The 25,745-nt window shown below is 42.4% G+C and overlaps 1 protein-coding gene across 6 annotated transcripts in view; it reads left to right on the forward strand.

Annotated features, from left to right (window-relative positions):
* Positions 1 to 25,745, forward strand: part of lrrc4ca (leucine rich repeat containing 4C, genome duplicate a) — a 253,048-nt gene that overhangs the window by 222,482 nt on the left and 4,821 nt on the right. For all 6 annotated transcript variants that reach the window (XM_036534949.1, XM_036534950.1, XM_036534953.1 and 3 more), the window contains 2 exons: positions 5,598 to 5,666; positions 22,195 to 24,340. In XM_036534949.1, the coding sequence (XP_036390842.1) occupies positions 22,251 to 24,185 (1,935 nt within the window). In that variant the 5' untranslated portion in view covers positions 5,598 to 5,666; positions 22,195 to 22,250 and the 3' untranslated portion in view covers positions 24,186 to 24,340. The remainder of the gene's footprint in view (positions 1 to 5,597; positions 5,667 to 22,194; positions 24,341 to 25,745) is intronic.

Here is a 25,745-nt window from a genome sequence, read left to right on the forward strand (position 1 = left end):
ACTCAGAAATTGGAGAGGTAAATTAAAATATTGGTAATTTACCCTGCTCCCGAAGGCTCACAGTGCTCATCTCCTCTGCAAACCCTCCCTACTTTCTCATTTTCTGCCCGTGCCATCTCTTACCCTTTCCCCCATTTAAGGATGTTACATGATTTCTCTGATCTTCAATGCCTAGCTATTTTAAAAGAAGGGATAGTACTGTCTTTTTTGCCCAAAATTGAAAGTTTTCAAGGGGAGCAAAGCGTTTGACAGGGAGTGGCTTGGTGTCTTCGAAATAAAGGGACATCGGGAACAAAGAATCAATTTCACAGTTGGGTAAAGTGAAGGAGCATATTCTCCTAAATTAATTCTTCAAAATGGAGTGGCACGCAGGCCAACCGCACCCATCGCCCAAGAAAGACACATAGCACAAAGAGACGAAATCCCTCCGTGAGTAAAGCCTTCCTCTCCCTCCTCAACAAAAAATCGCCTTAGTTTCCGAGAGCTAATATGATCCAGCACTTAATCAGACATATTAATTCCATATCTCCCCTGATTGCATTAATTCAGCGCTGCAAAGCGTGGGGGGGAGGGGGGGGGGAGGGGGGGGGGGGGGGGGGGGGGGGGGGGGGGGGGGGGGGGGGGGCTAATACGGGATGGCAGATTAGGACCCTACGTGCTGATGCTTCATTCAGAATGCTCTTAGGCAACTGCTGAACTCGAGGAACAGATTATTTCAGGCAATGGACTTTAGTGTCATTTTTTTACCTGGTGCAGGGCCAGCAGGAGAGTGTGGGACACACGGACGTGGTCGCAGTAGGGTGGCAGTCATATTCATTAGCGCGCCACAAACTGCCCTGGCCTCTCTGCCTCTGATTTGCGCTGGCACCAGGGATTCATACATAGTGCGACTCAATTAGAGCACTGATGGAATACTGATCAGGCTCGAGCATGGAGTGCCGATCATATGGGCATTAGCGCAGCAGGCATGGAGTTGGCTGCAACGTAATCTGCCCGTGCTGTGGATATGTGGGTGGGGGGGTCTTAGGGCCACTAAATCATACCAACCATAACTTCAGGCTTTTTTTCTGGCCGGCGCTGCCATGACGATACCAGCAGTAGCAAGCAGTACTAACCTTGGCTATATTATTCCTAATATGAGATAAAAAAGGATTTCATCAGTAACTGTTAAGAAAATGTCAATGAAATGAAATACGAGAAGTGACAAATTCTTAGACAAATTTAACATGTGTACATTTACTGTTAATTGATTCATTAATTACATTGAAGAGGGTTTTTTAGCTTTATTTTCACTAAAAACCTTTACAAAAGGATGATCCCTTATTAAAGGCAGGATTAATTACACAGATTTAGGTTTTTTTTTTTGTTAATATAGACCAACATGTTCCTTGTGAGGGCCATCTTTGATTTTTCCTTTTTTCTCCATCTTCTTGTCAGCTAATTGTTGAAGCTGTTGGTTAAACCAAACATATACGTAATGAAAAAGCTATCTGCCTCTTAGGGGTTACATTCAGCTTTTTCACGCCTGCAGAGATTACAAAGACACACATAATAACAGAGATGTCTCATATGCCTTGACTGAAATATCATGATCGAGACAGTCATGTCACAAATGATCTTCCCCCATTTTCACAGGATCTCTTATCAGTCGACTTGAGACTTCATCTCATTTGCTGATTTTTTTTTCACTGCTTGCAGAGAGAAGCTGTGATGTGCTCTCATTGAAGTCCCTGTCTGCCAGTAATTACGCCATTAGTATTTATACTTGCCATTTTTTATTCACAATGGCACACATTGTCCTCATAGCAGGAGGCCCAGACTTTTCTACTGTGAGTTATCACAGCATAACGGTCTCTCCGTCTCTCCCTCCCTTTCAGCCTTTGTTCTCTCTCCTCTTTCCTTCTCATTTCTATCAGACATATTAATTCCATCTCTCATTCTTTTTTCTCTCTCTATTTCTATATCTCTATCTCTCTCTCTCTCTCTCTCTCTCTATATATATATATATATATATATATATATATATATATATATATATACGCTGGGGTACAAAATTATTGGGACACTCACTTTTTTTTCTGAAAACCCACAGTATTTTTGCTGCATATTCCATCAGACATTGGGAAAGTCATATTTATGTCAATGTCAATTTCAGCTTCATCTTCTGTGAACATGTTCCAACCTTGTTAGGTTTATATAGGCTTCAGTATGAGTGTTCAATTAGGGGGCAGGGTAACGTTCAATCAGGCCTAATTGAAGTGATGGTCATTTTTGTTCACTTGTCTGCACTCAATAAGTATGTAGGTACCTTTTAAAATTAAGTTAATGTCATGGAATTGTCAGTTTGGCAGAATTAATGTCATACATATTATTAAAATGTTGGAAATAAGGGTAGTCATCAGGCAATCGTGTGCCAACCACATAAAGAGATGTTTTGAAAATGTTAATAGTTGCCAAAACATGTAACTGTTTTCGCCACACCATAAATTAGGTTTGAGTGATAAAACTAATAGCTAGATAGACACATCCACACTTAACCACAAAGTGGCCAGGTGTCCCAATAATTTTGGACCCTAGTGTGTGTGTCTGTGTATATATACATATATATATATATATATATATATATATATATATATATATATGTGTGTGTGTGTGTGTGTGTGTGTATATATGTATATTCTATGTTTTTAATTTAAGGACCCTCACTTTGTCTCCCTTTCTCTCTTTTTTGGGAGGTTGATGGAAGTAAGGGAGTTGGTGTGGTGATTCTGTTATGTGGTCCAGTATAGCTGCTGCTACTGTGGATGGATCCACCATGAAACATTAGACTGTGATAAATGAAACCACCCTCCTGCTGATTTCAGCACTTGCAGCACCACTCAGAAAACCAGCAACCAGTGCTCCATCAGCTGGATGAAGGGACCTGGCTACTGATTGATTTTGCCCAGCCCATGGGGTCTGCGGTGCATCTTTTGACATTTTTTTGGGATTGCGCAGCTGATATGAAGTCATGCAACTGGGGCCTGGAGTTGAGAAATTCAGTTCTTTGCATTGAAACTGAAAATTTTGCCTCTGGTATTGTTGAAGCTTAAGAGTGCTCTGATTTGTTGTCTGGTTGTGCATATTCATAAAGGGGTGGATCAAAATACAACATCTGTTGCTGGGCACAGATCCTGAGTCTGCCTCCTAGACAAGGAAGTAGATAGGATTGAGGGAATGCAGAGCTGAACATCTTCTGTTTAATGGCCTTTCATAAAAGCAACATTTCAGTGTATCCCAGATGTAAGCAGCCATATTAGAAAGGGCTAAGCCAGATTTTTTTCAGATACAAATATAAATACATTACATTACATTATTTAGCAGGCGCTCTTACCCAGAGCAACTTCCAAATAAGGGCATCACTGTGTTGAGAGTAGTTATTGAAAATTACTGCAAGAGGTCAGTAAGATCCTGAGTGATGTGCTAAACTAGAGTAGAGTGCTTTTTTTTAATAGAAAATAGGGATAGATAGGATAGATACACAGGAAGTTAGACTAGAGATACAGCTTGAAGAGATGAGTTTTCAGGTTTTTCTTGAAGGTGTCCAGGGAGTCTGTTGTACGAATCTCAACAGGAAGCTCATTCCACCAGTGTGGAGCAAGTACTGAGAAGATGCTGCCCTTGTATTTTGGGACACATTCTGTGACCCGAGGTAGCAGAGTTCAGTGCTCTTACCGGCTTCAAGGCCTTGATTATGTCCTTTATGTATCGGGGGGCTGATCCAATAAGTCCCTTAAAGGTTAGTAACAAGGTCTTGAACTTGATCCTTGCTGCAACCGGTAGCCAGTGGAGGGACTCAAAGTCTCTCCACTGTCTTCAACAGCATTTCCTTTAATTCCATAATATCTATGTATTTCCGTTCAGGACATAATAATAGAATAGTAATTAATTAATAGAATAATAATTTTGTGCACCTCAAACTCTACTTTTTAAATTATGTTTGCTTAGCAGTCAGTCTTACCCTATGCATTTTTTTGTACATCATCCATTTATAAAGCTAGAAATGTACTGCAGTTCTGGTTAAGTCCAACAGCAGTGTCCCCCTGAGAAATAAACAAGAACAGTTTGGGTTACAGATGCCTGCTGCTTGATGCTCTGCCACTGAATTCTTCACCTAGAAGTAACACGTAGTTGACCTGTCTGATTAACTAAGTAATCATTGGCCAGCTGATATCATTGCACATGAAGATGACACGTTTAATCTCACGAGTGTTGTTTCAGATTCATTTTTATTCTTTGATCCATACTGTTTAATAGCAAAAACTTGAACTGAAGCAACAGGATGTTTCAGTGCAGTGTCTGCTTCCTTGGTGTTGCAGATAAAATGAAACACTGCATTAATTAAAGAAACTGCACATTTCTAGACTTCTGAGGTATCGACTCCAGAGTTTAATGTGATGATTAACTGTCGCATTCAGGGGAGGGGAGAGGAAAAAAAAAGTTATTATGATGATGAAGGTAGCAGTTATCATCACCATCGTCTCCGCAATTATAATGACTCACTCCATCACTCAGTCGAGTTGTATGCCATCGGCCGATGGAGGAGAGGTGCCATAATGTAACTCAGCAGCGGATGATTTTTGCCTGGAGTTCTTTGCATGCTCTCTCTGTGGCAGCTCGGGGTGTGTTTGCACATGGCCTTACAGTCATTATTTCTGGATATTCCTCAGTACAATATGGATATATACTATAGCAAATGTAAAGTACAGCACGCTAAATTATAGTCTGGGCGGGACAGCAGGGGATTAGGCAGGTGCAGAATGGGTCCAGCAACATTAATGGAATGCTGTGTGCATGTATGTGATTGACTCATTCTAGCAATCAGTAATGTGTGTGTGCATGCGTGTGTGTGTGCGTGTGTGTGTGATCTGACATTTTGACTCATTCTGATTCATTCAGTTAGATAATAAATATGATAAGATTCTACCTTGCCAGTTTTTAAGTGGTATACATGAATCATACACTTGGATAAGGGTAACATCATAGTTATGAGTATTTCAAAATAACATTGAACTGTATACCTAAATGTTTAACAATTATTATCCAAATATGAATGTTGGTTATATTTTAATAGCAAAAATGCAGACCTATCAGGCTTGTAAATGTCTAGTATTCGTGTGTTGTCTGCATTTGTCAGCCCAACTACCAAATAAAGACCTTTCTGATAAAAAAAGATGACAGAGTTGCTTACACAGTACTGTGACAGGTGTATTTGCAATGATTTTTCACTGATTTTATGCAGAAGCCTAGCAGAAATGAGCTGTGCTAATGTGAGCAGCTGGATTCTATGCATATTCCATAGACCATTTCCGCACGTTAAGCTTCAGTCCTGGCGAGACTACACAGACTACGCTTTAACAGAAGCCTTGGCTTGCTCTCTGTGAACCAATACCCTCTGAGAGCCAAGCACAGAGTGCCCCCCCCCCCAAAAAAAAATAAAATAAAATAAATAAAATAACAGCAACAACAACAAAAAAAAAAAAACATAACATTCAAGAGCCTTTTCATTGTGATGCAACATATTTGTTATTTATGCAATTTCTGGCTTTCTCTTTCAGGGAGAGCCAGCTTCTGAAATTGAATGAGAAGATGGACAAAGAGCACAGTTACTGTGAATGAGCTGGCAGGTAAGGAATTGGAGGTGCTGTGGGACATCCCCAACACCCACCCCCCACCCCACACACACACACACACACACACACACACACACACACACATACACACACCACCACTACCACCTCTGCTGTGGATGATCATGCAATCATCCAGCCTTGGCTTCCTCCTCTCTCTTTCTTTCTCCATCATACCACCTCCTCACTGTCTGTCGAGTGCAGCATTTCCAGTAGCATCACGCACACTCAGCCCACCCATGTGGTATGCCCAATAGGGGAAGAGGGCATCCTCACATCGTCATGCCTACCACTACGGAACCCCCTACTCCACCCCGAACAGCCCATCGTGAAATCTTGTCTGCAAAATTGAATCAGCTCTTACCCTGCCATTTCCAAATTTCAGCCACCCTCTCCTCTGCTGACACGTTAGGAGGCCTAAAATGTAAAGGGGTTTTTCACGTTACAATTACATAATGGAGCGATCTCGCCTGCATGCTTGTAGGGCAGGGAGTCACGTCCAAGGATTCAATTTTCATTCTGTTACAAAAAAGGCCTTTAATATTGTTGCATCTTTTCATTTTTAATTCATGCTTTAATTTATCCCTTCCCTCTTGAGCTTGGCCCTGCTGTCCTGGAAAAATCTTTCACAGCCTGGGAAATGAGTAATTCAGGTGTCCCAAATCCACCCCTGTTTCACCTTCCCAAGTGGGTGGAGCTCAGGTCAGGTGATCTAAAGGATAATGCGTTTGTGTGATAGATTTACATTTTTTCTCCAGAATGTGGCCTTTCTCTCCAGCACCCAGGAGAGAGTCATTGAATAAATAACAGATGGTGACTTTGGAAGGCAAACACACTCCATCCCAAGTTGTTCTCCTGATGCATTGTTGACTTAATCGGCGTGAAAATTAAGCTCACAATATTGAAACGGATGTATTGTGTCCTCAGATGTTTGTTTTTTGTAGCCTTAATATTTTTCATACACTTTGAGTGTCTTATGGCTTGTGCAGAGGCTTCATTCCTGTTCAACTTACGTACCATTTTCATTGCCATTCTTGAATGTCGAGTTAAATCAAAGCAGGCATTTGTGTGTATGTGTGTGCATGTGCATACATGTGGGTGTCTGCACACATGAGCATGCATGGGTGTTTTTCTACATACACGCACACATGTGTGTGGGTGTCTGAGCATGTCAATGTGTGCTTGTATGTTAGAATGTGGGAAAGTATTAACATTTTTATGGCCAGATTATTCTGTTTATCATTGCATATTTTTTCAAATGCACTGCAAATGCAGGGCCCTTAATTCTGTTCCACTCTTCCTTTGAATCATTTCCTATTTGACCACATTTATATGACAGCTTTTGAATATATTCAGCAACCTTGTTCAGTACCCGGTGAGAATGTTACATGCTCTCCCATGTTGCCTCTGTCTTTGTGTAAATTCAGAGAGCGTTAAATTGTGTATGCTCCCCTGGTCATTGACATTTTTACATTTGTTAATTTGGAAGAATCATATATCCAGAGTGGCTTACAAAGCAAAGATGTAGAAGTACATGTCATAAGGCCATAGGAACAATAGTACATACAGAAATTGCATGCCATATTTGAACAAACAAATTCAGTGTGAACCATTAGTACTACACAAACCATACAGCAAATGAACAAAATAAAGTATGACAGAAACAAAAACGTTATGAATCATAGTTACCATAGCTCTGCATTGATATTCAAAGACTTAACTGCTACTGGAACCTGTTGATCAGAGAGCTGAAATGTAATCTGAAGAAATCTGGAAGCTGACCGGGGTGGAAGCTCATTCCAATGGCACATCATTCCCCCCATACTCCACCACTCCATGGTTGCATGAATAAGATATAACACAGGTGTTACACACTGCAGATTGGAGAGGTGATCTACAAGAGTCAAATGCATTCAGATGGATCTGTATATAATGTTATACTAAAGGTGTTGGTATTGCACATGGACAATGTGGCCTATGTGAGAATGGCATGTGACATACATGAGTAATGACAGTTAATATTCAAGAAAAACTGTGTAGAAAAACTGCGGCGAGAAGGGGTAGTTTGTGCAACCAGGTGCATGTGAGGGTGGGACAGCAACAGGGACAGGAAGTGCCAAAACAATACAGATTCTAAAAGTGATAGAAACCCTGTCTGTGCTTGCTCATGAGAGAAATTACAGGTGAAATATAAGTGTAGCTTTACTACAGAGAGTGGAAATCATCAGATGTAATCACCCAATGCTCCGCGGATCCTATCATGTAAATAACGTGGCTAAAGAGAGCAGTCAGTGGCTTTTGCCAATTCTGAAACCAAAATGAAACCAAAATCAAAATCAGGATTTCAGAAGCGCAAGGAGCGCAGAGAGCGAGACAGAAAGCTAAAAGAGGGCAGGCGACTGTGGACGACTCAAAAAACAGGTGAGCCTAAAGTGCCCAAACAGTAAATATGTTGCAGTAACGTAAGCTAGATTGCCAACAAGCAATTAGCTTGTTAGCAGTAATTCATAACAAGCACAAGCTGATAAAGAAGCAGGATTTGATTCATTGAGCTAGTAAGCATTTTATTAATAGTTAATGTAACAGACAGTGTTTTGTGATCATAACCCAGCAAATTTAGCCCCAGCCCAGCAGCTAACCTGTAAAATACACACTGAGGATTTAACATTAGAGTTGTGAAATCTTGCACCTGAGGTCTGAATTGGTCCCCCTTTATCCGCGGTTTCAGTTACCCGCTGTCAACTGCGGCCAGAATATATTAAATGGAAAATTCCAGAAATAAACATATGAAACATGTTATATGAAATATTGTAAACATGGTGTACAATTTAATAAGTTTTAAATTGTACACCATTCTGAGTAGCATGCTGAAATCTCATGCCGTCCCACCCAGGATGTGACACACTACTGTGTCCGGGGCCCAAAATTTGGTGCTACGCTCCTGCAGCCCAGGCTGCAGCCGGACACCCAGTTAGCTGTCTCAGAAATGTCAATGAAAGTATGTGCCAGCAGAGCACCAGCAGAAGACAACAGGCAGAAAGCCCTACCTGTCCAACTTACTGTGCAGCATGGATCACACGCATGTGTGGAGGTAAATGATCTGTTGGTAACGGTGCAGCATAGTGCAGCAACAGGACATTTGGGTCCCCTGGGGGTAGCTGGGCCGCCAGTCTGTTTTCCTTTCCACTCCAGGACTTAATTGCTCAATTGAAGGCTTTGTTTGCGTTTCCGCTCTCTGGGCGCAGTAAACCTCCATCGCCCTCGGAGATTCATACACAAAACCGTTATTAACCCATCTGCCCCGATACCTGGAAGTGTTCATTCCCCATCAGACAAGCCTGAATTTCCATAATCCAGGGTTACCAGCAAAGCGTACTGTTTAGCATGTTTTTCATCTATTCTCCTTGTTATTTACTGAAGGAATGCAAAATGAGTGCTTTACTCAAGAGTTTGCTAGCGCCCTACCTGGTATCAGACCTCACGACCTTGCAGTTTCAGAGCCAGAGCGCTGACCACTGTTGTACACTGTTGCCACTGTTTAGTTTTTTTTCTGCACAATGTTTTATCAATCTGAGACATTTCCATTTGCATTTCTTTTTCTTTTGGCAGCCGCTCTTATGAAGAGCGACTTATCCAAGCGAGAGTACAAAAGTGAATACAATAAAGTCACAACTTTTCCACAGTAAAAATGAGATGTTTCATAACTTAACCCTTTTGCACGTAACTTATTTTTTATGCTATGTAGCGTGCGTGTTACATTACATGGTTTGTTATGTTTTCATTAGCGTTTTCAGTTAGCATTTGCTTTATTTTTTAACGTTAAATTGCTATTTCCTCAAAGCTAAAATTAGCTAGAATTTTTCCAATCTAGTGTTCAGATCACACCGGTTTTAGCATACATGCTAAACAGCTAATCACACCAGTGTGACCGTACCGCGAAAGGGTTACTAATGATATATTTGGAAATGTCTTGAAACCACCTATGTACAGGCTGACTGTGAAAAACACAGTGTGACATTAAAAAAAACTGTACAACAGTTGCATGGTTGAAAACTGCCATGTTTTATGAGGCTCCGGGTGGTTTGGCTGCAGCAGCAGGGGCAATTTGTTTTTGTGTTTGCTCAGATGGAGGAAAGGCCAGGTTTGTCTGTGTCGAAACGAGTCTGCAATGAGGGAAGTTGCCAGAAGCAATACATTCAGCCCCAGAGGGCCTGCACCCTCACCTCCATGGATCAAAGCAGCGAGAGGAGGTTGTGAGATTAGAACAAGACAATCTGTACTGGGAGACATGCAATCCAGCTCCACTTCTTTTAGAAGTCTCGGTCAAACCCCCCCCCCCCCCCCCCCCCCCCCAGTCACCCAATACATTAATTTCTCTAAATGAGGAAAAACGTTATTTGTAGTCGTGTTACAACAACCGGCAAATTTAGAATAAAAGTTTAATTTGGAAACGGAATATCGTTCTCCCTGATCATGTTTTGTGAGCACGCCACTTTTACTGACTGGATCATTATCGAAAAAACTTTCAAGCACAATCCACTTGAACCTAAGCCTTAAACATGCACCTGCTCCCCGGGAAAGGAAAAAAAAATTACATTAGATCATTTCTTGGAGTAAAGAGTAAGTATGGTAGATGATAGTGATAGGCATGTGAGGATTTATTTAGTGACCAGTTTCACATTATCTTTTGAATAATTTGGCAACAGCGATTGTAGCCTACGCTATTAGCTAGCTAGTTTCTGTACTGTTGAACCTACTGTACTTTAAATAAAATTTGACTTCAGGATACGTTGAATTCATGTTAAATGACGCCCGCAAGCACAGTAAAGTCAAGGCTCCCGCTTGACACAGCAGATTGTCTGGGATGATACAGCTAGCTACAATAGTCGTTTAAAAAATCACTGGGCTAAAAAACATTGAGGTCACGAGGTAACCGCTTTTGCAAATTAAGAACGTAGGAAGTATTCTGGGCTACTCGCCGCACACTATTTTAGGTATCAAATTCTCTATAGCCTACTACTGAACAGTATTCTGTTTGAGTATGTTGTAAATTTTCATATATAGCATTAGCTTGTTACTTATTTCGCTGACCGTTAATGAACAAGCTAACCTGTGTCACTGACATAGGGCTATTGCTGAGGTAAAGTTAGTATCAGCTAGCTAGCTAGTAACTTTGTGAAGAAAACTTCACCACAGTATTCAGTCGACATTTTAAGTTTAGAAAATGCAGACTAATAAATGTTTTAATTAAGTTAAAAAAGTATTTTTTAACTTAATTTTAAGTATAACACAGTATTTACTGTACTTCCATGCTTTCCTGTTGTTCAAGGCCACAGATTTTCATCAACGTTGCACCTGTTTTCCCTGGCTATACAGTGAGGGAAAACCTGTCTGCTGTGTGTAGTCCATATTTGGCAGTCTTCTGCTGTGATTGGATGGCATGCACCATTCATTACATCAAAGTGTGACATTTGGTTATTTGGATTAGTGTCATACACTTTCCATCTCTACGAGGAAAATAACTCTTCTTATATATAGGCTAATGAGGCACATGCTAATGTTGGGTGACACACCTCCATGTTGGGCAAACTCTGCCCCAGATGTGCATCTCCTATGTCCAGATGAGCTTAGTAGTAACAGAGGTGTGCAGCTCTTCTTGAAAGCACTTAAGTGGTGTTTACACGTACATACCTTCTTATTTCAAGCCATCCTGATATTGTATTATTCTTCAATCAAGATATATGCTCCTTTAAGGACTGGATTACGTATACAGACATAAAATTCATAGCAAGTTGTGTCCCCCCCAATATCAAACTCCCCTACGCCCTTGCTTATGATGCACACAAATGTGCACATATTTATACATTAGGGATGCAGCGGTACACGATATTTTGTCGAACCGTTCGGTACGCCCCCTACGGTTCAATACGCACACGTGAACTGTGGTAATACGATATGCCTGTCATTTTCCTATAATTTCCAAAACTTGCTTATTGCGTTGCAGACTACAGGCATATTGCACATTCAGATCCACAGAACATCTCTGGAGCCTGTCAGAATTTACCTGGAGCCTATCAGCGCTCTGTATGCTAAATACCAGCTGGAGAAGTGAGGGGAAACTAAAAACAAACATTCTCGCGAACGGTCACACCGGTGTGATTTGCCATTTAGCGCATATGCTAAAACCGGTGCGATTTAGGGATGAGACGGTTGCCGGTAAAATTTCCGACGGTTAGTATTACCGTTTCAAATTTTAATCATTAAAACCGTGGTTGATTACCGCGCTTTGAAAAACTCACGTTAAATACCGCCCAACATCAACCAAAGTTAACAAGTCTCCCAGACGCAGGTGCGCAGGCGCAGTGTGCAACGTGGGTTTGTTTTGCGTCAGTGAAAACATGGCGGAAGGCAGTGATAGCGCTCTGGAGATTCTTCAACGGTATAAATTTTCATACCGTTTCATCTCTAGTGCGGTTAGAACACTAGAAAAATTCTAAACTAAAAAATTCTAACTAAAAATTCTAGCTAATTTTATCTTTGCGGGAACAGTGATTTAACGTTAAAAAATATAGCAAATGCTAACTGAAAACAATGAGAAGTTTAATAACGCTAATGAAAACATAACAACTTAAGTTACTATCCGATTAACTTAAGTTACTATGCGAAAGAGTTAAAAGTTCATTAAATGCATGATGTTTCCAAAGTCAATGAGTAATCGTGTTAAGTAATCGTGATCTCAATATTGACAAAAATAATTGTGATTGTTATTTTTGCCATAATCGAGCAGCCCTACTAGTCAGTCATGCTGCCATTTTTCTGAATGGAAAGTTTTATTTGTCTGTAGGCTAAATAAAGAGTTCATTGTTTAAAGGGTTTTTATTTTTTTCTTAAATATAAAGATACCACAACCATACCGTTACAGTGACCCAAAAAATTGCGATACATACCGAACCGTGAGCCCACTGTACCGTTACATCCCTACTTATACATGTACTACCACAAATACACACACACACACACAATTTACAGAACACACAAACACATACAGATGCAAACACACATGCACACACATATTCAAGCACAAATAGAAATTTATGTGCAAATATACAGTCACACACAGTCCTTCCAATGCACCGCTATGTACACACATGCTCTCCTGAGCACACACACAAGTACCCACAAGCACAAAGAATATGTGTAAGGAGATTGATACAGATTGATACCCATCTGGTCAGCACACTGCTCTTGCCCTTTCAGCTTCAGAATGATCAATAATGTGCTTGAGTGTCAGTTCTCAGCTCTCACTTAATTGGAGGGATGAATCAAGCTGCGACATCGCAGTAGTGAAAGCTCATGTCTTTGTGCATGTGATATGTGTGTGTGTGTGTGTGTATTTATGTGTGTGTATGTATCTGGGTGTGTGTGTTTCTGTGTGCCTTTAAATATGTCGGTGTATGCGTGTCTCTGTTCGTATACATATGTATGTGTGGATGTGTGTGTGTGTGTCTGTGTTTGTATGTGTATGTGAGTGTGCATGTGCGTGTGTCTGCACACACACACCAGCGTCAAAGGGCCAAATGAGATCTTGTGAGTCGAAAATCGCCAATTGGAATTACCATGACTCATTTATCTGGTTGCTGGAAGGTCAAGCTGTGGCCATAGCATTGACAGAATTGCTGTCGTTCTCATCTCCATGTCACAATACAAAGTGTGTGATGAACGGAGCTAACTCATTCACTGGATGCAGCATGCAATGCTCTGCAGTCCTATCATGGTCTTTATTAATATGCTCTTTAATGGAAATGCCAGCTCAGCTGTTAATGCACTCAGACTTCTTTGTCAGCATTGACTGAAGAAGTAATAGCAAAACACTGCCCGAGCAACCCCACCTATCCCCCATCTCAGGATAGACAACCAATAATAATCAAAGGTATGTAAAATAAAACTTCTGAACTCTCCTGGGGTCATTCTGCATTTGCATATAGTGAAAGCTTTCAACGAAGCTTTTATTTTATTTATTTATTGCTGTGTTTAAAGTCTACACAATGTTCTTGGCATCACCTTCAAAGCATCATATTTCTTTATCAGCACCCGGCTTTTAAAAGCCTGAGTTTATGAGCTGCTTGCATGGGTCATTTTGGAATAATACTCAAGATTTATAATTAGGGTGCAGGCATAGAACAACATATGGTGACTCCCACCTGAATATCATTAAAAAGAATGTCCTATTGTTCTATGCCTTTAAACACCTGCCAGATTGTGTTTACTTTAAGATCAGAAGCCAGTAAACAAGTGCTTGTGTTATTGTCTTTTTTCTTTTATTGCCCAATTTTTTTAAATCTGCTCAAAGGTGGTCACAGTCAGTCATTGGTTACGTTGGATGAAATGAATAAAATACCTGCATTGACAGTAACGAGACCAGTTGCACTACACCATACCATGCTCCATAGACTTAGAGCATTCAACTGTGAGCACAGAATTTATGATTTTATGTGCTTTATGATATAAAAACATATACATGTTGAATTCTGATTAAATTTTAGCATTAAAAAATAAAAATTGAAAGCTGTAAGTGCTCTTATGTTCAGATATAAAAAGTGGCTTATTAAGGTTTCTCTTATGAGCTGGAGAGAAGGTTTGAGGTTCTCCCCTGAAAGAAACTGCAGGAGTGCTGTGAGGTTCTGTGAGTGGGGTTAACTTGATATGAAGTAGCTTCTGACCTTACGCACCAGCGTGTGTGGTTGGATCTAAACAACACCTTTCAGCAGCCAACTAACACAATTTGGGTGATCAGCTTTTATGTCAAGTCCAAGTAACTGCTAGCTAAAACTACCCAGCTATCCACACTTAACTTTCTGAAAACAAGGACAAGAGAAAAGTTCTTTGCTTTCCTAGCTAATGGTTAGTAAGAAAAAAATCTTGAAAGTTGAAAGTAAGTTTTTTAGCATATTATTATGTGATTGTGTCATGCTACTAGTAAGTTATTTATCCTGAGGTGGTCCAAAAAAAAAAAACAGATCCAAAAAAGACAGATTCAGAACCAGTTTTGCTTTTTATTGCGATAATGTTTCTACAATATTTATTATGGAATATGCAAAAGCTGTTCAAAAGGTGATGAAAGTCGCAGCAACAGTATTTTCTCGAATGGGAAGGTTTCTGAGACCCAGGATACAAACTGTACCATAACTATTCAGTTGTAGTTGGCACAGGAGGGTGATACTAATAAAAGTTATGTGTGTATATATATATATATATATATATATATATATATATATATGAGATCACTCACAGGTTATATATAATTTTTGTTAATATGAATACAAATGAATTAACACACAAATTTACATTATTACAATGTTGTTATTTAGCAGTCATTCTTATCCAGAGCAACTTACATTGGTTACAGTTTTTTTTTTTTTTACAATGTTACCCATTTATACAGCTGGATATTTACTGAGGCAGTTGTGGGTTAAGTAACTCGTCCAAGGGTACAACAGCAGTGTCCCAGTGGGGAATCAAACCAGCAACCTTTTAGTTATGAGTCCTAATCCTTATCCACTATGCTACACTGCCACCAAATCAATAGCATAAAATGTGTGTTGCATACATTAATACTGTTTCCACAAACTGCTCGTGTATGTGTGTATATATAAATGTGTATTATATCCAAGTAAAAGGGTAAAAAAGATTTGTGTGTTTGTGTGTTAGACAAAGTTTTTTCTCTTATTAAACTGGGAAATGAGTTCTTCAAGCACAGAACATAACATATTTGTTCAGAATTTTTATACAGTCCTCATAACAAAGCAAGCATAGGTGAGTCCAAATGTATTCTTAATAAGTACATTGGTGATTGAGTTCGTAAACAAGTTCTTGTGAACAGAATGCAATGTAAGACATTTCTGGCGGATTTCCCTACAGCGAGCCAGCTCTGCTAGCTACGGCCCAAGGGTGTTTGTGTGCAGACTAGCAGTATGTGTCAGAGTTGTGTTTCCGGTGACCTCCTTTGCACCAGAACTCTGATTCACTTGGAGATAATTCTCTCAGCAGTCCTTCGTTCAATATGTTGCACTTGACTCCGGGTTCCACATTTAACTCACACGTTCTGAACTTTTAGTTATGAATGGATGAATTGCCTGGATTTTTTCACTGTCCATATCGGGCACACAGGGATAATTTAACTGGACATGCCTTTCCCCACCCCACCCCACCTCCTTTTCCTTCTTTTTATAATAGCTCAAACAATTTAAAAACTGTAGATCTTGAAGCCTCATTTTGAAAAACTCCAGAGGCGCTTTGAGTTTTGTTTTGCCAAAATGCTGACAGTAATTTATTTATCAAAAAGATACTTTTCCAATTTTTGCATTTATTCCCTTCCCCACTGTGCCCCACGTTTGCAAGGTCCTATTGCATTTATTTATTTATCAATTTATGTATTTCTTCATGCATGGTGTTTTCCAATTATCCTCATATGGCTCAGTCTCATTCAGAATAAAATATTCCTCCTACATTTTGAAAAACAAATTGTGCAAAGGGATTTTAATATGAGGATTGAAAGAGCCTAGTGATAGGAATTAGCTTCAGCAGCAGGGAAGAGTCTGATTTCTTTTAAAAATAATGGGCAGCTTGTTTTGGTACCAGAACATGTGACCCTCTTTCCCTGTCAGCCGAAGCAGTTGAGCATCCTTACTCGGTAACTTTTTGTCTCTTGTAAATCCCATCAGTCTGTCAAACATTGTGGAAATAGCATTTACAGTTTAGAATTATTATAATTTGGGGAAAATCCCACACTCCCAGTAAGGTGCGGTGTTGGCATTGTCACACCGCAAAGCACATTTCACTGTTGCTGAAGCATTCATTTGCAACAAATCACATTGTTTTTTTTTTTAGATTTTTCGCAGTGAGAAATGACAAAGAAATTAAGAGCAATTATTCACTTTTGGGAACTGTGTCATGGTGTCACAGAGAAAGAATTGACATAGTGTTCCACAGATTAAATAGTACTGGGAGAATGATGACAGCCATAATCCAATGAGAGGATTGCGGTGTCTCTACAAAGCAAAACAGTGGCAACAGTGGTACAAACAAACTTAGTTCAGCTGGAGGACCTGTGGTGGAAATCTAAGTATATACGAGGACCCACCCCCCTCAGACCAGTTCGACTTTACCATAGTCTTTTCATCTGTAAAGAAAAAACATCACACATGTAAGAACCAGTTGGGCTGCTGCTCTACACACACAGAGAATGTGCACATTATTTTTTCTCACAAAGATAAAAACACAATAGTCTAATTTCTGTGACTGTAACTAGAAAGTATCACAGGCTGAAACAAAGTAATCTTTTAAACCTGGAATAATATACAGCCCGCGGGTTTCGTTCCAGCCAATCAGACAGCCACTAAATTCACCGATTCACTTAATTCGAAAATGATTGATTGGCAGTGTTTGTTAGGATGCTTACATCGTTCTTCAGAATGAGGCACTGATCTCTTCTCATCCCTGGGACAAGGTCAGTCTTGTCCTTGTTGTTCTTGTTGTTACTAGGTGCGTAAAGTGCACCTGAAGTTCTCCTTTAAAAAATGAGCAATGATTCAGATTGTGAGGATCTTTTTGGCTTGGCTTCATCGCCTTAGAATGGATTCAACTGTCATGGAAAAAGTCAATAAGTACTTGAAAATGAACCACAGGGAAAGAGTTTATTTGAATGTACAGTGCTAATCATAAATCAAGCCAACAGCCAACACAAGGCAGATTTATAAATGTGAGGCATGTCCAAATGAACACTTTTGCTGAGTTTATGGCCTCATGGAGGTACTCTTTTAAGAGGATTTGATTTGGTCTGTATTTCCTGGTGAACCCACTTTAACCCACTGCAACCTGTTAGACCTTTGAAGTAAATTGACATTAATTAACTTTTCAGAAGAGAAAAATCATTCCCTAAATGGTTGTCATTTAAGTCAAACATCCTGTTAACCACATACTCATACAAATCTGAATACTTGTAGCAATAATAACCATAACATTGACAGTAATGACTGATGACTGATGGATGTTTGATCGTGCTAAATACTAAACCACAGGGGTTGAATTTGATTGCTTCCGGCCTATTTTGCATTGGGTGGCTTCTCCTCCTTTTTTTTTCGTGTGGAGTAAAGAACACATTGTCGAGGTGTAGGCTCATGCAGGCATGCCTAACGGTGATGTTCCCTCTGAGGGTTGGCATGGCAACCAAGGACAGGAAGTAATGCAATGCCAGCTGGAAAGTGGTCACTAAGGAGACAGAGAGCAGAAACTTTGTGAGGCCCCGCTGAGGGCGGTGAGAGGACAGCTGGGCCATCAATGGGAGGGGGTTGGGGTGTGGGGAGGGGGCTGTGTGAGCCTTTTGAATATGAGCAGCCTCTCGAAACTGGGCCATGCAACATTAGCATTTATCTCACGTCACTAGCACACACGTGTTAGCATTTCGCTCACATCTCCAGTCCATGCAGTTTACAACCAGGACCCCCCCCCCCCCCCCCCCCCAAGCCCACCCACTCAAAACTCCTATCCTCTAAACAATTCGGACTGGCCAGCCAGTCACAAATGAAGGTCCCACACCTTTCCAAAATCACAAAATCTGCTGACTGATCAGCAGGTGGGCAGGTGTCTTTAAATCACACAGCGAGAAAACACTGCACCCAACTCCTACTTTCTGTCGCTCCATCCTCACATTACATTGCATAGGTGCATCATCAGTACCGATGAACCACCCCAACGAAAGTCCGTCACAGTTTGTTTTACATCCCCCAAACACACACACACGTATGTTAGCGCACATGAGTTCAGTTCCATGGGATGAAGAGACATATGGTGATGGCGGGAGCAGGTAACCACAGTGGTGCTTGTGGAATAGCCCTTCCATCCACTCCTTCTCCCTTTCTAATTTCAGCAGGGTGAAACAGTCTCACACCAGGAGCTGACCTGATTCTGTTTTACATCTCATTAAAAAGCGTCTCAGTGCTCCAAGTACCCACCATGCCCTGCCGCCCGCTGCACACCATCATGTCATCCCTCCCGTCACCTCAACTCCCCCCAGATCGCTGTGCAGCAGAGAGCGCATTCAGCACAATTTTCACCTCTGATTACCTCTGTCATTGCAACAAGAAAGATATGATTTTTTTCTCTTTTTATTTTTCTTTTTTATAATGGCTTACAAAAATAATAATTAGGGGAGTAGAGAATTCTCACAATCTCTGGCTCTTTTCTCTGGTTTTGGAGCAACCATGCGCCCAAGCTGCTAGGAGACAAAGTAAGGAGTTGTGAGCCACAGAAAAAATCTTTGTACTTCCGTCTTTGCCTGGGGTGAAACGAGACACCCTATCCCATTGTGAGTTGCACAGGGCATGAATGTTTTTTTTTCCCAGACTCATCGGGTTGGGACCCCCTGGCAGTCTGACCCTAGAATCCATACGGAGACCTATTTTGTATTTGCGCTGTGATTTTTTTTTTTTTTCTTCCTGGAGGATATTGATTTGTTACATCATGCAAAGTTTGGCCTTTTGTTTCAGTCGCTGCCAAAATCTATTTCCTCACGGTTAGCCCCAGGTGCTAGTTCTGACAGGTCATCCTCTCACTCGCATGGGCCTAGATAAATGTTTGCAGTGAGCGAGGCTCTGGTTTTTAAAGGTGGGCTTCATGTCAGCGCATTGTGTGGTACTCTTGGATATTCTCCAGAAGCCACGCTTTGGAGTAACACGTCAGGAGTCAAGGAAGTCATCCATATCATAGCTTGCATAATAGAGCATAAAACTGTATGGAACATAAATAGAAGCACTATGAATTGTTCTTGTTTTTTTTTTTTTCTGAGAGATTAACAAAAAGCCTGTGTGTGTGTGTGTGTGTGTGTCCACAAGTGTAACCATAGTGAACACCAGCTGCCATTTTGATTCGAAAAACAAGCCTTCTGTCTGCCGTCTTTGCCCCAGCCACCCCATAGCTGCTACCAAATGTTTGAGATCGGCAACGAATTTGAGTTGGCGTGTCAGTGTCACGGGTTAATGAATTTTGTGTGAGCAGTTTTGGCAGAGCACAATAATCCAGCCTAAGTTTGGCAATGGCGGTGCGCCTCGCTGGACCACAGCTGAGCTGAAAGCAGCCTTTCCTGTTTGAGCCATTTGTCACTTCCTGAAAGATCTGCCCTTGATCCAGCTCCGTTTTAATCCCTTTCAGACCACACTGGGTGCTGGGGCAAATTCCCATTCCAACCGGCATTCTGGGGCCTTTATCTGCACAGACTCCATCTTGGATGCCAGCGATGGTGTCAGTGAATGTCTTTTGGAGCTGGAAAGGAGTAAGTCATCACAACAGATCTCAGACCTGCAGCTGACGCAGTTTCCTGCCGATAACATAAAAGAGGGCACTGGCATTACTCCCTCTGCTATGGTCCTTTTCACAATCATCAAGACTGTCTGAGAAACTGTAACCATCCATTGCTGAGTGTCAGAGGAGACAAGCCATACTTCCTATGGTGGAGATCAGACCAAAAATGAAATTGTGCAGGGAAATTATTTTATCAGAAAGACAACCAAGTGTAGAAATTTGTCATTTGTGCCACCCATAAAATACTGAAACTCTGTGTTGTCATGTTGTGTCTTCTGACGACAACCGAACACGTACTGTTTCACACAAATGAGATGTTGTCTATGCTGCACTGTCCAAGAAAATGCACCATCCCTCTGCAGAGGCAAGGCCCCTTTTTGTGTCCATTTGACACAGAGGGAAACATCTAAAATGTCACAAGTCTCGCCTCCTGATTGCCAGTGGCCTCCCTTTGTCGCATTGATCTCAGATGCTCTGCACGACAGCCAATCGGAGAGAGCCGTTGCCAATTCCTCATCTCCAGGGGGATGAAAGTTAAAAATGTGTTCATTTCCTAATCTCATTTTTGTTGATCACTTTTCCATCTAATTCCCTATCTGTTCCCAATCCAGCTTCTTAGTCAGCAATCAGAGCTTCTGGGGGCCATGGCATTTCTTTAGGTTTTTCCAGGGCTCAGTTTATACTCCTCTGGGAATATTTTTTGTATTTTATTTTGTCCCAGTTCGAGCTGGTGTGAATTTATAAAAGACAAATGGAGCAGACTAAGCCATGTTAAAACATAAACAGTGTTTGCAGTTCTGAGCTTTGTCGATGGCTCTCATTCTCAGTCACTGTGAACAGTGTAATAGAATGAGATTTTTTGCCTTATTTGATCCATGTCATATTCTCTTGGTCTCTTGTGCAGAGCTGTACTTTTCTCCCCCCAGGGCAGTCAGTTTCAGAATCAGGTTTTGCAATTAAAGTATTAATGGTCTCTTTAATCACGCAATTAATCTTTGGCTACAGTAATCACCCGCCCATCCTCTGGCAGTGAGGAGCTCCCACGCTGTGCCTGCATACAGCCGGGTGCAGAGCTTGCGCATGCATCCAGTCAGGAGCGGACCCCAGCATCTTCTTCTCAGGGAGAGCTCACCCACAAGGCAACCTAGCTGTCCCCACATGTCGCAGCATGAATTTTGCAACCATGTAGCCACATATTCTGCAGGCACACATTCACACGTGCATACACACATGCACAGGCACAGGCACATGCATGGCTTTTCTCCCCGCTTGTGCCTTTGTGCTGCTCTACTTCTCAGTCTAGTCACATACACACCTCAGAGCATTTCTGGGAGCTGTAATCAGAACTTTCCAGATATGTTTACTTGATTGAAGGACTGGTAGGTGGCAAGCTTCCTCTTATTTATGTCTTTCCAGTCAGCAAAATAAATCACACCACACAGCCCCAGCTTTCTATTTTTTTCCCTCCCTCTTTTCCCAGAGAGATACAGAGGAGGGAAGTTAGACTGCATACTCCATTTTTTATGTGCCACAGATTGAGTGCACTGGGAGCACACTCAGAGCTTTAAAACAGAAATGGATATAAAAGACCTTACCAAGGTCATTGCTGTGTGCATATGTGTTTGTGTGTATAGAGGAGTGTTTTTGTGTGTTTGTGAGTGTGAGTGTGTACATGTACATATTTGTGTGTGTCTAGTTATGTGAAAGTACTGCCCTGTTTATGACAGGTTACTGTTACCTGTTGTGTAAGTGCATGTTTGTCTACACATATGTGTGTTTATGTGTGTATGTCTTTCTGTGTGTAAATGTCTGTGTGCAGGCATGTGTGTTTACACAGCCTTGTAAAAGCATCAGTTTATGCATGGCAGATGATTGTCACCCATAAATGTGGGCTGATTGCAGTGAGTCCATACACGCTCCCGACAGGCCTGTGATTAAGCATCTAATCTACCGCGAATTGGCTATCGGTGCCATGTCACTATTCTGCTCATGCATTCTCTGAGTAAAAGGCCTTTCAAAGAGCCATGGCGCACAGAGGAGGTGGAACAAGATGTGTGTTTGTTCTGCTTAAGCATTCATGTTCATTTCAGATGAAGTTTTTTGCATTCTGGAATCAATGCTATAGACCATAGTGCTGTCATTTTAACAGTTTTCTTCTTCTCTCTTCCAGATCCTCCCTGATTCCACACATTCCCAAATCAATGTCCACCCTCCAATGAATTATGAATGTTGAACAAGATGACGTCATCCCCGCAGCAGCAGATAATGAGAGGGCCTAAGTGGAACAGGGCCCTGACCGACCCTTTCTTCGTGCTGCTGTTGGCCCTCCAGCTGCTGGTGGTGGCAGGTCTGGTGCGAGCACAGACCTGCCCATCCGTCTGTTCCTGCAGCAACCAGTTCAGCAAGGTCATCTGCACCCGCCGCGGCCTCCGGGACGTGCCCGACGGCATCTCCACCAACACTCGCTACCTGAACCTCCAGGAGAACCTGATCCAGGTCATTAAGGTGGACAGCTTCAAGCACCTGCGGCACCTGGAGATCCTGCAGCTCAGCAAGAATCATATCCGTAACATTGAGATCGGGGCCTTCAATGGACTGGCCAGCCTCAACACGCTGGAGCTCTTCGACAACAGGCTCACGACGATCCCCAATGGGGCCTTTGAGTACCTTTCCAAGCTGAAGGAGCTGTGGCTACGGAACAATCCCATTGAGAGCATCCCCTCCTACGCCTTCAATCGGGTGCCCTCCCTGCGGAGGCTGGACTTGGGTGAACTCAAGCGGCTCTCCTACATCTCTGAGGGGGCCTTTGAGGGCCTCAGCAACCTGCGCTACCTGAACCTGGGCATGTGCAACCTGAAGGAGATCCCCAACCTCATCCCCTTGGTCCGGCTGGATGAGCTGGAGATGTCAGGGAATCAGTTGTCTGTCATTCGGCCTGGATCCTTCAAGGGGCTCATCCACCTGCAGAAGTTGTGGATGATGCACGCCCAGATTCAAACCATTGAGAGGAACTCCTTTGATGACCTGCAGTCACTGGTGGAGCTCAACCTGGCCCACAACAACCTCACCTTGCTGCCCCATGACCTCTTCACTCCCTTGCACCACCTGGAGAGAGTGCACTTGCACCACAACCCATGGAACTGCAACTGTGACATTCTTTGGCTCAGCTGGTGGCTGAAGGAAATGGTGCCGGCCAACACCAGCTGCTGTGCCCGCTGCAGTTCCCCGGTCAGCCACAAGGGGCGCTACATTGGGGAGCTGGACCAGAACTATTTCCACTGCTACGCCCCTGTGATCGTAGAGCCCCCTGCGGACCTGAACGTGACCGAGGGGATGGCAGCAGAGATGAAGTGCCGGGCGAGCTCTCTGACCTCAGTCAGCTGGATCACGCCGAATGGTTCCATCATGACGCATGGGGCATACAAGGTGCGCATCTCGGTGCTGAATGATGGGACATTGAACTTCACCAATGTCACAGTGCAGGACACGGGCACCTATACGTGCATGGTGAGCAACTCAGCAGGCAACACCACGGCTTCAGCCATGCTCAATGTGTCCTCCACTGAGAATAGCAGCTTTAGCTACTTCACCACAGTCACGGTGGAGACCATCGAACCTGCCCACGATGACAGCCGGACCACAGTGCAGCAGAATGTGGGGCCAACCCCTTCCTCCAGCGGCTGGGAGTCATCATCCTCCTCCACCAGCACCACCGCGCGGACCCCGCTCTCCACCAAGACCACAGAGAAGACCTACACCATCCCTGTAACAGAGCTGGGCGGGGAGGGGGCTCTCAATGGGCTCGATGAGGTGATGAAGACCACAAAGATCATCATCGGCTGTTTTGTGGCCATCACCCTTATGGCCGCTGTCATGCTCATCATCTTCTACAAGATGCGCAAGCAGCACCACCAGCAGAATCATCACGCCCCAACCCGTACCATTGAGATCATCAATGTGGATGAGGAGCTGACAGGAGGACCTGCCATGGAGAGCCACCTGACGCTGCCCCCCCTGGAGCACGAACACCTCAACCACTATAATTCCTACAAGACTGCATACAACCATGCCTCCACCATCAACTCCATACACAGCTCTGCGCATGAACCTTTGCTAATCCGAGCAAGCTCGAAAGACAACGTACAAGAGACCCAAATCTAACTTTGTTTCATGACAGACAGCATAAATGAAAATGACAGCCGCAATTACAAAAACATTATTAATAATTCAAGGACGAGCAAGAATTGAGGAAATGATGGGTGGACAAACAGCGAAGCAGTAGGTGAAAATGTTCATCACTGACATTGGGAATTAGGGTATGTCTACTGTTTCAAAAAGTGTCTTTACAAAACAAAGGTTATTTATTTAAAAAAAATCTATTGTGGTTTAATCAAGAAAAAAACATGTATTCTGCAAAAATATTTTTTTTCAGCACTTAAATCATTATTCTTATTTTTTTTTTCCTTTTTCTTGTCTTTGGGGAAAGAATGGTTTACTTAGGATGGTGTGCTTGAAAACTCTGTGTAGATCCCTATAGAGAAATTTATTGTAGGAAGTCATGGCTGATGTGCAAACATAAGTTGATTACGTGAGTTGATCTTATGTCATTAATCTGGTCATCAAACACTAACAGTACCTTTGCCCAGACAGGAAAGAGCAAATGTTCAGAGGATTTTCTGCAAAGTTATTGTTGAACTCTGCCAGCACCATCCGATTGATTTATATGGATTTAGAGCTTAGTCATTATCAGAACTTGAATACTGGGAACGCCTCGCATGAAGTGTAATGTTAATATACCACCTGACTGTGTATGCCAATCAAACGGATTGCATACAGATGGACTCTTGGCTCATAGGATAGTGGAAATAGGAACACGTTGTGAGGAAAGCACTCTCAAAAAATAATGATACCATGGCATTTTATATGTGCTTTAAATAGTATAATATATATATATTATAGTATAATATATATATATATATATATATATATATATATAAACATATGAGAATTGAGCAGATTGTCGCTTTCTTCTGCTCGGTCTCTGTCACACCTTATGCCCTGTTGCTTTTAATGGTCATTCACTTGTGAGCTACCCACATAACCCCCCCCCCCAATTTACAGCAGAACGTGGAGGTAAAGGTGTGGGCCCCTCTGGGTTTGCCAGCTCTCTCACCCGCATTTCAATGAACTCCCTTCTGCACGTCAGCGTGTCACCTCGGCGTCACCTCTCAGGCAAGTGACACCTGTGCTGGCGGTAGTGTCCCATCTGCCATCGCAGATGTTGAAGCAAATGAGCTCCCTTAGCATGCAGCACTGCCCAGGCCCTGGCTCCAGCCGTGCGGGGTGGCCACCGGGCGAGGGTCCCTGGGATACCAAGCATGGCCGTCTAAAGCACGTCACCCCCATTGCTGACCCAAATCCATAAGAGCTGGTACCAAAAAAACACAAGCAAATGAGCAAAGACCTCGGGGGACATCCTGACAGAGCTCATAACAGCACCATTGGGGATGGGACAGAGCAAGACTGGGGGATGGGGGGGGGGTCTGGGAGTGGGGAGGGTTGTGGGGCATGGACGGCACTGAGCAGATGTTCGGGTGGCATGGAGTTGGCGTTCCTGCCTTCCCCCCTGCCCACAGTGCCCTGATGCCATTTTAATCAGTGCATCTCAGGGCAATTTGGACGTGGCTTCACAGGGAACATTCTGGAAGAGCCGGAAAGGAA

This window comes from Megalops cyprinoides, chromosome 8 (assembly GCF_013368585.1).
Source record: "Megalops cyprinoides isolate fMegCyp1 chromosome 8, fMegCyp1.pri, whole genome shotgun sequence".
Classification (NCBI taxonomy): domain Eukaryota; kingdom Metazoa; phylum Chordata; class Actinopteri; order Elopiformes; family Megalopidae; genus Megalops; species Megalops cyprinoides.